The sequence below is a fragment of the Scyliorhinus torazame genome, chromosome 4 (genome assembly GCF_047496885.1).
Source record: "Scyliorhinus torazame isolate Kashiwa2021f chromosome 4, sScyTor2.1, whole genome shotgun sequence".
NCBI classification, from domain to species: domain Eukaryota; kingdom Metazoa; phylum Chordata; class Chondrichthyes; order Carcharhiniformes; family Scyliorhinidae; genus Scyliorhinus; species Scyliorhinus torazame.
In genome coordinates this window covers 341,445,343-341,459,570 of record NC_092710.1, presented here as the reverse complement: position 1 = coordinate 341,459,570, position 14,228 = coordinate 341,445,343, and the positions used below count along the sequence as shown (strand labels likewise).

General features: G+C 49.8%; 1 protein-coding gene across 1 annotated transcript in view; it reads right to left on the bottom strand.

The window, feature by feature from the left end:
- Positions 1 to 14,228, bottom strand: part of LOC140411186 (inactive tyrosine-protein kinase 7-like) — a 473,753-nt gene that overhangs the window by 16,915 nt on the left and 442,610 nt on the right. The window contains exons 17-18 of the mRNA XM_072500275.1: positions 8,313 to 8,393; positions 2,006 to 2,157 (exon numbers count right to left, since the gene is read on the bottom strand). Coding sequence (XP_072356376.1) covers positions 2,006 to 2,157; positions 8,313 to 8,393 — 233 coding nt within the window. The remainder of the gene's footprint in view (positions 1 to 2,005; positions 2,158 to 8,312; positions 8,394 to 14,228) is intronic.

The following is a 14,228-nucleotide window of genomic DNA, read 5'->3' as shown; positions in this document are numbered from 1 at the left end:
TACTAAAATGGCTATACATGATGTAGATGTGGGAAGTGCTGTTCCAATCAAACAACATCCATACAGACTTAACCCTTTAAAATTGGCACAGGTTAACAAAGAGATTTAGAGTATGCTTAAAAATGGCATAATTGAATTGTGGTTGCAGCCAATGGAGCTCACCCATAGTGATGGTACCAAAACCAGACGGTACCCAACAGTTGTGTGTGGACTATAGAAAAGTTAATGCAGTTACAAGAACGGACTCTTATCCTATCCCACGTTTGGAGGATTGCATTGAGAAATTGGGACAATCAGCTTTTATTTCCAAACTGGATTTACTTGGGTTACTGGCCGGTACCTTTATCCGAAAGCTCCAGATAGTATATACCAATTCAAAGTTATGCCATTTGGCATGAAAAATGTCCCAGCCACATTTCAACAGTTAACTAACAAAGTCGTTTCAGGATTACCCAATTGTGCGGTATACATCGATAATCTGGTAATTTTCAGCCAGACATGGAAAGAACATTTAAAACATCTGATGGAGTTATTCGATCGACTTCAGGAGGCGGGTTTGGTGGTAAACCTAGCCAAGTGAATTTGGAAAAGCCCATGTCACTTTCCTTGGCCATACAATCGGACAGGGTCGAATGGTCACACGGGATATGAAACCAACAGTTATTGAGGAGTTTCCAATACCCTCAAGACGAAGGGAAATAAGCGAGTTCTTGGCATGAGTGGATTTGATTGAACATTTGTGCAAAAGTTTTGTAGCGTGGTTGCTCCACCTGCTGAAGACATGTCAAAAATTTCAGTGGACAGCGGACTTTCAACAAGCATTTGACTGCCTGAAAGCTGTGATAACCAATGCTCCTGTGTTGGAGAATTACAAGGGACTTTGTGATCAGATTGAACTAAAGTATCTGACTTTAAAGAGAAATGCCGAGGCGTAGAGAAACGGACGGATCGTGCAGAGACCTTCTTGTTCAAAGAGACCGTCAATCGAGAAGGATTGTAGTTGGAAGAAAAAAAAAGGTCTATATTATTATACCTGTTTGCGTGTGTTGTTTTTTGAAAAGAAAAAGTATATTTACTGTGTGCATTTCTTAAAGGATAGTGAAAAGGTGAAAAATGTAACCATCTTGAAGTTGATGGTTTATTTTTTTTTCTTGGGGGGAGGTGTCATGTGAGAGTATTTAAGAAATGGGTGTTTATAAATGGGTGTGTATAAAAGTATCTGTAGTGAGAGTACCTTTAAGAAATGGGTGTTTATTACTGCAGTGATGTCAGAGAGTGGGCGGAGCTGGACTGTGTCAGCTTTTTACTTTCGTTTTAGGCTGTTTGCTGCAGGGTGTGTTTTAGTTTCGTTTTCAGAGCTGGATAGCTGCAGTCACAGTCAGAAGGTGTATTCGAGTATCTCTCTGTAATCTAAAGACTGTAAATCAATCCTGGTGATGTAAAACTAATAACAGTAGTGACTTTAACCTGATGTGCTTCTGGTAAAAGGTGTTATAAGTCTCATGGATGTTAAAAGGAAAGCTTAAAGGATTACTTAGTGTTGTATTCTTTGGGGGTTGTATTTGAATTAATGGTTGCTAAGATGTTCACTGTATTTTTTGAAATGGTTAACTTGAGTTCATAGAATAAACATTGATTTGCTTTCTAAAATACTTTTCCATTTCTGCTCTACCGCACCTGGAGAATTGGCCATGTGCTCCCCATACCACAATCCAGTAAAGGTTGTGGGTCAGATGAACTCCATGATACACTTTGGGGTTCTCTAAACCCTGGCCCATAACACTGTGCAGTTGGACAGTCTAAATTAGCCTAGGTTTAACTACTTTGTGTGAGATCCTGCTGGATCATGGGGACATTTAAAATACTGACATTAACATTTGTGGAAGGATGCTTCTTGTACAACCTCTTCTTTTGAATATTATATAGAAAACGAATCCCATTTTATTTTTACAAGGAAGTGCAAAATGTCTCACCCCATTATTGGGGGGGGGGCAATTTGACTTACCTGTTGTACACATCTTTGCGCAGCCCAAGTGCTGCCACCTTGACCTGTCGTTGAGCACTGATCAGACAGTTTCGAGCAGCCAGGTCCTTATGTACAAAGCGATGGTTTGACAGGTATTCCATTCCCAGAGCTACCTGCGTGCAAATACCCACCTGGAAAGAAGATCATAGAATCATAGAACACCACAGGAGGAGGCCATTCGGCCTGCTGTATCTGTACTGGCTCCCTGTAAGAGCAATTCACCAAGTGCCACCTCCCCGCCTCTCTTTTCCTCTTAACGTAATTATCTAATAGCCACCTGAAAACCATGATTGCATCTGTCTCCACCATGTTTCTAAGCAGTGCATTCAGAGTTCCAACAACCTTCTGCATAATAAGGGCTTTCTGTTACTATTTGCTGCTATTGCTTATTTGGACAATCACCGTAAATCGGTATCCAGATTCTTGATCCTTCCACTTATGGGAACTGCGCCTCCCTAGTTACTTTGTCATATCCCTCATGATTTTGAATAGCTGCATCAAATGTTCCCTCAACCTGCTCTCCTCCAGCTGGAGCGGGTGCTGCTTCCGGATGTGTAAGGGGAGGGAAGAATTGGGGATAGTGGCAGGGAGGCGAGCGGGTGGTGAACATCAAGGAGAAATGGGAAAGGGAGTTGGGGGGAGGCGGAGAGCAATTGAGGAGTATGGAGTGAAGCACTGCATAGCGTAGGGTAAACGGGACCTCCTCCTGAGCTTCATATAGTTCAAGGTAGTGCACAGGGTACATGTGACTCGGGCGAGAGTGAGTGGGTTCTTTCGGGGGTAGATGAGTGAGAGAGGTGTGGGCGGGGGCCAGCAAATCACTTGCACATGTTTTGGGGTTGTGAAAAATTGGGAAGATTCTGGGCAGGGGTGTTCGCTGTCTTAGCCAGGATAGTGGAGGAGGAGGTGGACCCGGACCCTTTGGTGGCGATATTTGGGGTTTCAGAGAAGCTGGAGCTTATGGCGAGGAGGATGGCTGATGTCGTGGCCTTCACCTCGCTGATTGCACGACGGTGAATTTTACTCGTGTGGCAGTCGTCATCGCCATCGGGGGTAGTGGCTTGATTGGGTGTCCTGTATGACTTCCTGTGGTTGGAGAGGATAAAATATGAGTTAAGGGGCTCCGCAGAGGGGTTTAAGGTGGGGGATGTTTGTGAACATGTTTGAGGAGCTGTTCGTCGCAGAGGGTGGGGGTGGGGGGTAAAAAAGGGGAAAAAGTGTACACAGGCTGAATAGTTGTTTGCTGAGAAGTATGTTTCCCGGGGTGTTTATTCGCTGGAACCTGTTTTGATACATGTTTGTAATAAAATACATGTTTATAATAAAATACATTAAAAAAAAAACTTCTCTGCTCCAAGGAGAACCATCCTAGCCTCTCCAATCTATCCACCTAACTGAAGTTCCTCTCTCCTGGGGCCATTCTTGTATCTTTTCTGTATCCTTTTTAATGTTTTAACATCCTTCCTAAAGTGTGGTACCCAGAACTGGACACAATATTTCAGTTGAGTCTAAACCAATATTTTATACAGGTTTAACATAACTCCCTTGCTTTTGTACTCTGTGCCCCTATTTAGAAAGCCCAGGGTTGTGTATGCTTTATTAACTGCTCTCTCAACCTCTCCTGCCACCTTCAGCGATTTGTGCACATATACCATATATATCCAATGCACTCTCTTTAGAATTGTACCCTTCAGCGGAGGTAGTGGCAGCTATGGACGCGGAGAGGGCCTTTGATCGAGTGGAGTGGGAGTATCTTTGGGAAGTGTTGCGGAGGTTTGGGTTCGGGGAGGGGTTCATCAGTTGGGTCAGGTTGCTATATAGAGCCCCTGTGGCGAGTGTGGCTACGAACCGACGGAGGTCGGAGTACTTTCGGCTGTACCGGGGACGAGGCAGGGGTGTCCCTTATCCCCCTTGTTGTTTGCACTGACAATTGAGAGCTGGCCATGGCACTGAGGGAGTGGTGGCGGCGACGCTGAAGATTTGGGGGCAGTGGAGACACACAGGGGTGAGTTGGGAGCCTCGGTTTGGTCCCCAATTCGGGAGAATCATCAGTTTGTCCCGGGAAGGATGGATGGGGGGTTTCGGAGCTGGCATCGGGCAGGAATTAGAAGAAAGGGGGACCTGTTCATCGATGGGATGTTTGCGAGCCTAGGGGCACTGGAGGAGAAGTTTCGGCTATCCCCGGGAAACGTTTTCAGGTACATGCAAGTCAGGGCGTTCGTGAGGCAGCAGGTGAGGGAATTTCCGCTGCTTCCAGCACGTAGGATTCAGGACAGGGTGATTTCGGGTGTATGTGTTGGAGAAGGCAAGGTTTCGGCGATTTACCAGGAGCTGCAGGAAGAGGAGGAGGGCGGTGGAGGAGTTAAAGGGCAAGTGGGAAGAGGAGCTTGGGGAGGAGATAGATGAGTGTCTGTGGGCTGATGCCCTGAGTAAGGTTAATTCTTCCCCCGCTTGCGCCAGGCTCAGCCTAATACAGTTTAAAGTTATTCACAGAGCGCATATGACAGGGGCGAGGTTGAGTAGGTTCTTTGGGGTGAGGACAGATGTGGGAGGTGCTCGGGGAGCCCAGCAAATCACACCCACATGTTCTGGTCGTGCCCGGCACTGGATGGGTTTTGGAGGGGTTTTGCGAGGACTATGTCCAAGGTGGTGAACGCCCTGGTCAAGCCGAGCTGGGGGTTGGCATTATTTGGGGTAACGGACGAGCCGGGAGTGCAGGAGGCGAAAGAGGCCGGTATTCTGGCCTTTGCGTCCCTGGTAGCCCGGCGGAGGATTTTGTTACTGTGGAAAGATGCAAAGTCTCCTAGTGTGGAAGCTTGGATCAATGACATGGCAGTGTTCATTAAGCTGGAGAGGATAAAGTTTGCCTTACGAGGGTCTGTGCAAGGGTTCCTCAGGCGGTGGCAACCGTTCCTAGACTGTCTCGTGGAGCGTTAGAGGGAGGTCAGCAGCAGCCCAGGGGCGGGGGGGGGTTCTTCTGGGGTGGCGTTTGGGTTTAGGTGGGGGGTTTCCCTATTTGTGTTTTCTACTGTTATATGGGGGGGTTATTGTATTTGGGGGAAATCCAATGTATAATTTCTGCTTGTTGTGTTTTTGTTTCTTTTCCTTGTTGGGGGGGGGTGGGGGGGGGTTGTTGAAAATGTGTTGAAAAATTTGAATAAGTATATTAAAAAAAAAAGAATTGTACCCTTCATTTTAAATTGTCTGTTTGCAATCTTACCACCAAAATGTAGTACTTCACAGTCCTCTACATTAAATTGCTCCTGATACTTGTCCGCTCATTCCACCAATTCGTCCATGTCCTTTTGAATTTTAGTACAACCCCCTCACAGTTTACACTACTTCCAGGTTTCCAGTCATCCACACATTTTGAATTGTCCTGTACATCAAAACTTAGGCCATTAATATACACCAGAAAGGTCAAGGGTCCTAACCAATCACTGGGAAATCCACTGTAAACCTTGCTCCAGACTGAAAAACAACCATTCACCGCTGCCGTTTCCTGTCACTTAGCCAATTTTCTATCCATATTGCTACTGCTTCCTGTTATTCCATGAGCAATTACTGTGCATTGTGCGGCACTGTATCAAACGTCTTTTGAAAGTCTATGTACGCCACATCAACAGCATAACCCTCATCCACCCTCCCTGTTACCTCCTCAAAAAACTCCAGCACGTTAATTAAACATGGGCGGGATTTACTGGCTGTTCACTCCAGCGGGATATTCTGGTCCCATGCCCACACACGAGTTTCCCGGTAGCAAGGGATGCAGTCAACAGGCGGGACCAGTAGTAAATCCTGCTGGCGGGCCACCTCCGCCGCCGGAAAACAGGCGGTGGGCCGGTCGGTAATCTTGGCCACGATTTATCCCGAGCAAATCCCTGCTGGCTTTCCTTAATTAACCCACATTTGCCCAACTGACTATTAATTACCTCCCGAATTATTATTTCCAGCAGTTCCTCCACTGTAGAGGTTAAACTGACTGGCCTGTAGTTGCTGAGTTCATCTTTACACTGTTATTTTTTGAACTAAGGTGTAACATTTTCTAATTATCCAGTGCTCTGGCGCCACCTCTGTATCCATGGAGGTTTGAAACATTATGGCCTGTGCCACCACAGTTTCCACCTTTACTATCATTCGATGCATTGCATCTGGTCTTGATGAATGATAAAATTTAAGTACATCCAAGCCTATCTATTGCCTCCGCCTTATCGATTTGAAGCCCTATCTGCTCTTTCAGCATACCCAGGCAGCATCATCTTGGTAAAGACTGTTGCAAATTGTTTATTTAATACCTCAGCCAATGGAGCAGATCCAGGAAAGACTTCCAGACGTGGGAACTAAACTAGGAACACACAGTTACCCCTGTTGAGCTAAAGGGAGCAGGGGTTCCCCACATTCAGAGGATGAGCAAGGCGGCAGGAGAGGGAGGGCTGTGGAACTGGTGATGGTTAGAGCGAGGAAAGAGTCAGACCACAAAGGAATTTAAACATGGTGACAATTTTAATTCTGAGGTACTGAGAGCCAACATAGGTCAGCAGGGGCAGGAAGTGGGACTCAAGTGTGGGATGAGGTAGGTGGCGGAATTTTAGATAAATTGAAATTTATGAGGTGAGGAGAATGGGAAAGCATTGGAGAAGTCTAATTTTACAGTGACAAGGGTAGAAAAGAAGGTTTCAGTTGACAGATGGGCTGGGATAGGCATACAGATGGGTGAAAAATGGGGAAAATATAGGATGGGAAAGGGTCAAGCATAGATCCATGGGTTATTCTGGAGTAACTGTGTGGGGGAAGAAAGAGAAGCCATTGCAGGACAAGCTTTGACTAAAACTGGGTCTCTAAAGTAGAAACAAGTGAGTGTAGCGTCACTAGATGGACAACGGAGTAGAGGAGTTAGAGGAGGGTGACAGTCAACCAGGACAAAGAGTCTCGAGGTCAAAAGGGATCAGTGGTACATACACCACAGTTACAAACACAGAGAATGTTGTTAGTGACTTTAATTAGATATTGTATATATGCATACCATCACTAAGACCACCTCTGTAATATTACCTCAACACACCTCACTCTTGCCTTGTTACATCTGGACAATACAAATTCGAACCCCTCTTGGCTGGTCTCCCACATTCTACCCAATGTTAACTTGAGGTCATCCAAAATTCCATTGCCTGTGATTTAACTTGCAGCGAGTGCTATTCCCCATCATCCCTGTGCTTGTTTATCTACACCAGCTCCCCATCCAGCAAAGTCTCCATTTTAAAATTCCCATCCTTTTTTTTTTAAACAATCATCCTCATCTCTGTAATCTCCTTCAGCCCTACTACCCTCAGATACCTGCGTTCCTTTCATTTTAGCCTCGAGCATTTCAGAATTGAATCACTCCACCATTGGTGCCTTCATCTGACTAGGCCCACAGGTCGAATATTTCCTTGTTTAACCTCTCTGCCTCACTTTCTCCAATAAACGACTCTTCAAAACCTACCTCTTTGACCAAGCTTTTGGTCATCTGACCCATGTGATTTTCTGTCGTACTTTGTTTTAAAATGTTTCTGTAAAGCACTTTGGGATGTTCATTATGTTAAAGATGCTGTATAAATACAAGTTGTTTTGAGTCACAGAGACTGGCAGATTTTATGTTCAATTCTCCAGTCTGTGTTGAGCTGTGGCGAGACAATCCAGTTCAGTGATCTGGGCAATGGAAGAAAAGCAGCCCAGGTTCCCACTTCCAATTGTTGTCTTACAAGCTACTGGACAAGCAACTGTGCGGGGATGTCAAGTGAGGGTGGGATTGAGCTTGGCAATGGCCTTTTCAATGGTCAAACAGCCACAAAGATGCACCATCTTGGATGACATGTGAACAATAAGGTAGTTGGGCAAGGTCCCAGATGGCTACAAGGGAACCACACACCATCACCAATGATCACTTTCAGGAGACAAGGGGAGAGGGGGAAAAAAATCCTCTTGGGTCGGCAATCACCAGATTATTCAGCGGCACCACATGTAGGAAAATAGTGCTTGTGAAGAAGTTACATCAGGGTTTTAATATGTACAAAGAGTGACACTATCATGGTTTCCTTCCAAGTTTTGGGAGAATACAGTGCAATGCAGACTTGGTGGAGTCTCCCGAGCATTTATTCTTCTGGCTCTATTATATATGTATATGTGCAGTGCCCATATATGGAAACCTAGCTCGCTTCAAGTGGCTCAATTCCTAAAACAATAAACTAATTTTCCACTGACACTTCAAATGATTTAAAAACCTCAACTGAAAATCCTCAGCTCCTACCTTTTGTTTTGTGCCTAACGGTTGAGATTTAATCTTCTCTTCTTTGCCTTTTGCAATACGCAGATACTGCTTCAGATCTCCCTGGAAGACAAGAGTGTGAAGTTTAAATGTTCATCAGTAACCTCTGGTAGAGTAAGAACATTCAGGACACTGTGTGGAAACAGCAAAACAGGAAACTGTGACTGTACTCAACAAATAACCCCCACCTTTGCTTCAAGTTTAGAACACAGCCGAAGTTAGGCACAATAATTACAATTTGTATTGCCATATGTCATTTTCAGCACAAGCAGCAAGAGTCCATCATTTGATTTGGGATTTTCTTTGTTGGTGCGAGAAAGGGTTTGTAATCGTTATTATTGTCACAAGTCGGCTTACATTAGCATTGCAATGAAGTTACTGTGAAAAGTCCCTAGTCGCCACATTCCGGCACCTGTTCGGGTTCACGGAGGGAGAATTCAGAATGACCAATTCACCTAACAGCACGTCTTTTGGGACTTGGGGTAAACCGGAGCACCCGGAGGAAACCCACGCGGACACGGGGAGAAAATGCAGACTCCGCACAGACAGTGACCCAATCCGGGAATTGAACCTGGGACCCTGGTGCTGTGAAGCAACAGTGCTAACCACTGTGCTACCATGCAGGGTTTGGGATGGGGCTTGAAAAGAGGGTAGGAGGGGGGAGGAGGATGGGCCATGAGGAGATGGGTGTGTCATAATATACACCAGTATATTATGGTGCAGACACACACACACACACAGATGGACATGCAGTGGGACCAATCAGCATACACAACACCGCAGCCAATCACCAGTGAGAGCACACGCACTATAAAGTCAGGGGACAGGAGAGTTCCCGCTCATTCTAGTAGCAGCCAGCTCGGAGCACGGAGCTCACAGCCTGCAACACAGACATTCACCCATGTGCTGAATGCATCAACTGGTTAGGACTAGGCAAGGGTCAACAGTTAAAGCTGGTATTGCATTTACCCACAGTTCAAGTATGTTAATATAGTTAACCTTATAATAAAATAGAGTTGCACCACTTCCAGTGTTGGTGACCTGTTTGTAACACCCGTTTGGGTGTCCAGAACACCCAATACATCATGGTACAAGGAGTAGTTGCATACTAGCACTTCTGAGATCCACCTGCAACTAATCAGCATTCCGGTATCCTGAAGTATGGAGAACATCAACCCGCCGTCGCCGCTCCGCATCGCCGGCAATCTCGGGGTCAATTGGAAGATTTTTAAACAGCGCTTCCAGCTCTTCCTCAAAGCCACGGACAGGGGGACCGCCTCGGATACCAGGAAGATTGGTCTGCTCATCTCCACGGCCGGGCAACACGCCATCCACATCTTCAACTCCCTCACATTCGCAGACGACGAGGACAAGACAAAGTACAAGACGGTTCTCCTCAAATTCGATACCCACTTCAGCATAGAGGTCAATGAAAGCTTCGAAAGATACCTGTTCCAGCAGCGCTTGCCGGGTAAGGACGAGCCTTTCCAATCCTTTTTAACACACCTCCGCATCCTTGCGCAGTCCTGCGGCTATGGGGCCACCTCCGACTCCATGATACGCAACCAGATCGTACTTGGTGTTCTGTCGGACCCCCTGCGTCAGCAGCTCCTCAAAATTAAGCAACACACCCGAGCGACTGCCATCGAGACCCGTGTCCTGCATGAAATGCCACCAGCCGGTACTCCCACATACAGGCGGCTGAAGCGGCACGGCAAGGTCCCCACGAGGCGGAACGGGTCCAAACAATTGAACACCTCCAAGGCTGCAGCCTGGATGAGGGCGGCCATTTCACGTGCTTTGCGCGGCCTCATGCGCTTGTACGTGCCAAACGAGGGGACGGTGACGTGGAGGAACGTGGGGCACGATTCACCGCTCCCGCGACTAAGTGCCCACGCCGTCATGAACGGCGTCGAGGTTCACGACTGCGTGAAACGGCCCCGATCTCGACCGATTCAGGGCCCGAATATGGGCTAGGATCGGGGCCGCGAGAAACACGGGGGGGGGGGGGGGGGGGCGTGTCGCGAAAGCAGCGTCGTCAGCACGCGCCGGGCATTGGCGCCGCATAAAAGCAGCGCCGCGTCATCCGCTGCGTAACTGGCGTCACCCGCGCAAGCGCGGGTTGGCTGGCGCCAGCCGGCACCAACCAGCGCATGCATGGTTGCCGTCCTCCCCGAGGCCGCCCCGCAAGAAGATGTCGGATTGATCTTGCGGGGCGCGGAGGAAAGGTGGTCCTCCTTCAGAGAGGCCGGCCCGCCGATCGGTGGGCACCGATCGTGGGCCAGACCCCTTTTGAGTCCTACCCCGGTGAAAGAACCCCCCCCCCCCCCCCCCCCCCCCCCCCCCCCCAAGCAGCGACCAGGTGTGGATGGTGCTGGAGGGAAGCCATCGTTTTGGGCAGGCCGCTCTGCCCATCCGGGCCAGAGAATAGCGGGTGTAGCGGAGAATCGCCATTTTGGGTGTTCCGGACGATTCTCTGGCTTGCGCCGCGCAGAACTCGACGGGGCCGTTCTCGCCGCTTGGGTGAATCGCGGGAGGACGTCGGACCGGCGTCGCGGGGAAAAATGGCGCGCCAGGCGTTTCTCCCAACCGGCGCGGGAGCGGAGAATCGCGCCCGTGCACCACGCAGGACCGCTCCGCACATGCGTGGTGGCACAACAAGCATATTGACGTCACGACGTGCGGCAACTGTGGCTCCGCCCATTTAAAGCGGCAATGTCCTGCAAAATCGCGACAGTGACTACAATGTGGCAGACTTGGCCACTATGCTGCCTGCTGTCGAGCAGCTCGACGTGCCAATTCACATCGCTTCAGTCAGCCTCGCAGGAACGTTCGGGCAATTCAACCCACGTTCACCGAGTCCGATTCCGACTTCCCGCAGATCAGTGACACCGAGGACCCGAGGGAGCCTTTTCGCGTCGCTGTTATAACAAAGAACAGGCTGCCCCCGAATCAAAACCATCAGCCGCTGTCGGTGCACAGCATTGATCCAGACGACGAGTGGTGTGCCACCCTGACGGTCAACCGATCCCAGATACGATTCCGCCTGGACACTGGTGCTTCCGCTAATCTCCTAGCGTGGTCAGACTTTCAGACCCTTGGGGTTAAACCAACCATTCTTCCGTCGACCTGCCAACTAGTGGACTACAATGGCAATGTCATTCCTGCTACCGGTTCATGCCAACCTGAAGTGACGCACAACTCGCAAAAAACCATCCTTCCCTTCGAGGTCGTGGGCTCCTCGAAGGACTCTCTGCTAGGCGCACAAACTGCCAAACCTCATTCAATGAGTACACTCTCTCTCTCCAGAGGACACGTCTGCCTTCCAGGGTGTGGACTTCAGGGCGCAACTCAATGCCATCATCGACCAGCACCGCGACGTTTTCGAAGGCATGGGCACGCTTCCATACACTTACAAAATCCTGCTCAAACAAGACGCCATGCCTGTGGTTCATGCACCTAGCAGAGTCCCAGCACCCCTCAAGGACCGCCTCAAGCTGCAGCTGCAGGACCTCCAGGTCCAAGGAGTGCTCTCCAGAGTGCCGGAACCAACCGACTGGGTCAGTTCCATGGTGTGCGTAAAGAAGCCTTCCGGCGAGCTCCGGATCTGCATTGACCCAAAGGATCTGAATCGCAACATGAAGAAGGAGCATTACCCTATCCCCAAGCGCGAGGAGATCGCGTGCGAGATGGCTCGGGCCAACATCTTCACCAAACTTGACGCCTCGAAAGGATTCTGGCAAATTCAACTAGACAGGTCCAGCAGAAAGCTGTGTACCTTTAATACCCCGTTTGGCAGATACTGCTACAACAGGATGCCGTTTGGGATTATATCGGCATCAGAAGTATTCCACCGGATCATGGAGCAAATGATGGAGGGCATTGAGGGTGTGCGCGTCTATGTTGACGACATCATCATTTGGTACACCACCCTGCAGGAGCATATCAGTTGCCTCCAGCGCGTTTTCAAACAAATACGGGACCAAGACCTTTGCCTCAACAGAGGCAAATGTTCCTTCGGCCAGACGGATCTCAGGTTCCTAGGGGACCACATCTCCCGGTTGGGTGTGCGGCCGGATGCGGACAAGGTGGCAGCCATCACGGCCATGCAGGAGCCAGCGGATAAGAAGGCGGTCCTCCGATTTTTGGGCATGGTCAACTTCCTGGGGAAGTTCATCCCCCACCTCGCCTCCCATACCACAGCTCTCCGGAACCTGGTTCCCCACAAGCGCAAATGGGAGGAACTTAAGACCAAGCTTACCACGGCCTCGGTATTGGCATTTTTTGATCCCACAAAGGAAACAAAAAATTAAACGGATGCCAGCCAATCCGGCATTGGGACGGTGCTCTTGCAACACGATGAGGCCTCATCATGGGCCCCCGTTGCATATGCATCACGTGCCATGACCCCCACAGAACAGCGCTACGTGCAGATCGGAAAGGAGTGCCTGGGCCTGTTGACTGGGGTCGACAAATTTCATGATTACGTGTACGGCCTCCCCCAATTCACTGTCGAGATCGACCATCGCCCGCTGGTCAATATCATACAAAAAGACCCAAATGATATGACACCTCGCCTCCAGCGCATTCTGCTTAAACTCCGGCGGTACAATGTCCAGCTCCTATACACCCCGGGCAAGGGCCTGATCATAGCCGACGCTCTGTCCAGGGCAGTCAACACCCCGTATGACCCAGAGGGATTCATCTGCCAGGTTGACGCCCATGTGGCCGTCACGGCCTCCAATCTGCCGGCCACGGATGAACGCCTTATCCACATTCGCCACGAGACTGCGCCACATGACGGACGGGTGGCTCAAGGGCCAATGCCCGCAGTTCTACAATATCAGAGACGATCTGGCAGTAGCCGATGGTATCCTCTTGAAGCTGGACCACATCGTTATCCCGCACAGCATGCGCCAGCTCGTTTTGGAACAGCTACACGAGGGCCATCTTGGTGTGGAGAAGTGCCGACGGAGGGCCCGAGAGGCTGTGTACTGGCCCGGCATCAATGAGGACATCGCCAACACAGTGCTCAACTGCCCCACCTGTCAGCAGTTCCAGCCGGCCCAACCACCCGAGACCCTACAGCCCCATGAGCTGGTCACGTCCCCTTGGTCTAAGGTAGGCGTTGACCTGTTCCATGTGCTCGGCAGGGACTATGTTCTGATTGTAGACTATTTTTCGAACTACCCAGAGGTCGTACGCCTGCACGACATCACATCATCGGCGGTCATCCGTGCCTGCAAGGAGACCTTTGCTCGTCACGACATCCCACTCACTGTGATGTCGGACAATGGCTCCTGCTTCGCGAGCCAGGAATGGTCCAACTTTGCCAGCAGGTACAACTTTGTGCACGTGACGTCCAGTCCTCTGCAGCCCCAATCCAATGGCAAAGCGGAAAAGGGCGTCCACATCGTCAAACGGCTCCTCTGCAAGGCTGCCGATGCAGGATCCGACTTCTACCTCGCCTTGCTGGCCTATCGGTCGGCCCCACTCTCCACGGGCCTGTCGCCAGCCCAGCTGCTCATGGGTCGCACCCTCAGGACCACAGTGCCGTCCATTCACGTCCCAGACCTCGACCGGATGCAACAGTCTCGTGCACAACACAAGGCGGCGCATGACGCTTGGGCGACTGATCTCCCTGCTCTGGCGTCGGATGACAACGTCCGCATCCATCTTCCGGCGGGTGGCTGGTCAGTAACTGCTGTGGTTCTTCGGCAGGTGTCTCCCCGCTCGTTCCTGGTTCGTCTGCCAGATGGTTCCATTCGCCGCCGCAATCGGCATGCCCTTCGTCTCGTTCCACGCTCGCTACGTGATCCTCCACCGGTGCTACGCCCTCCTGTTGTCCCAAATCTGGACTATGTGGAGATTCCGAATACTCTGCATCCTTCTCACTCT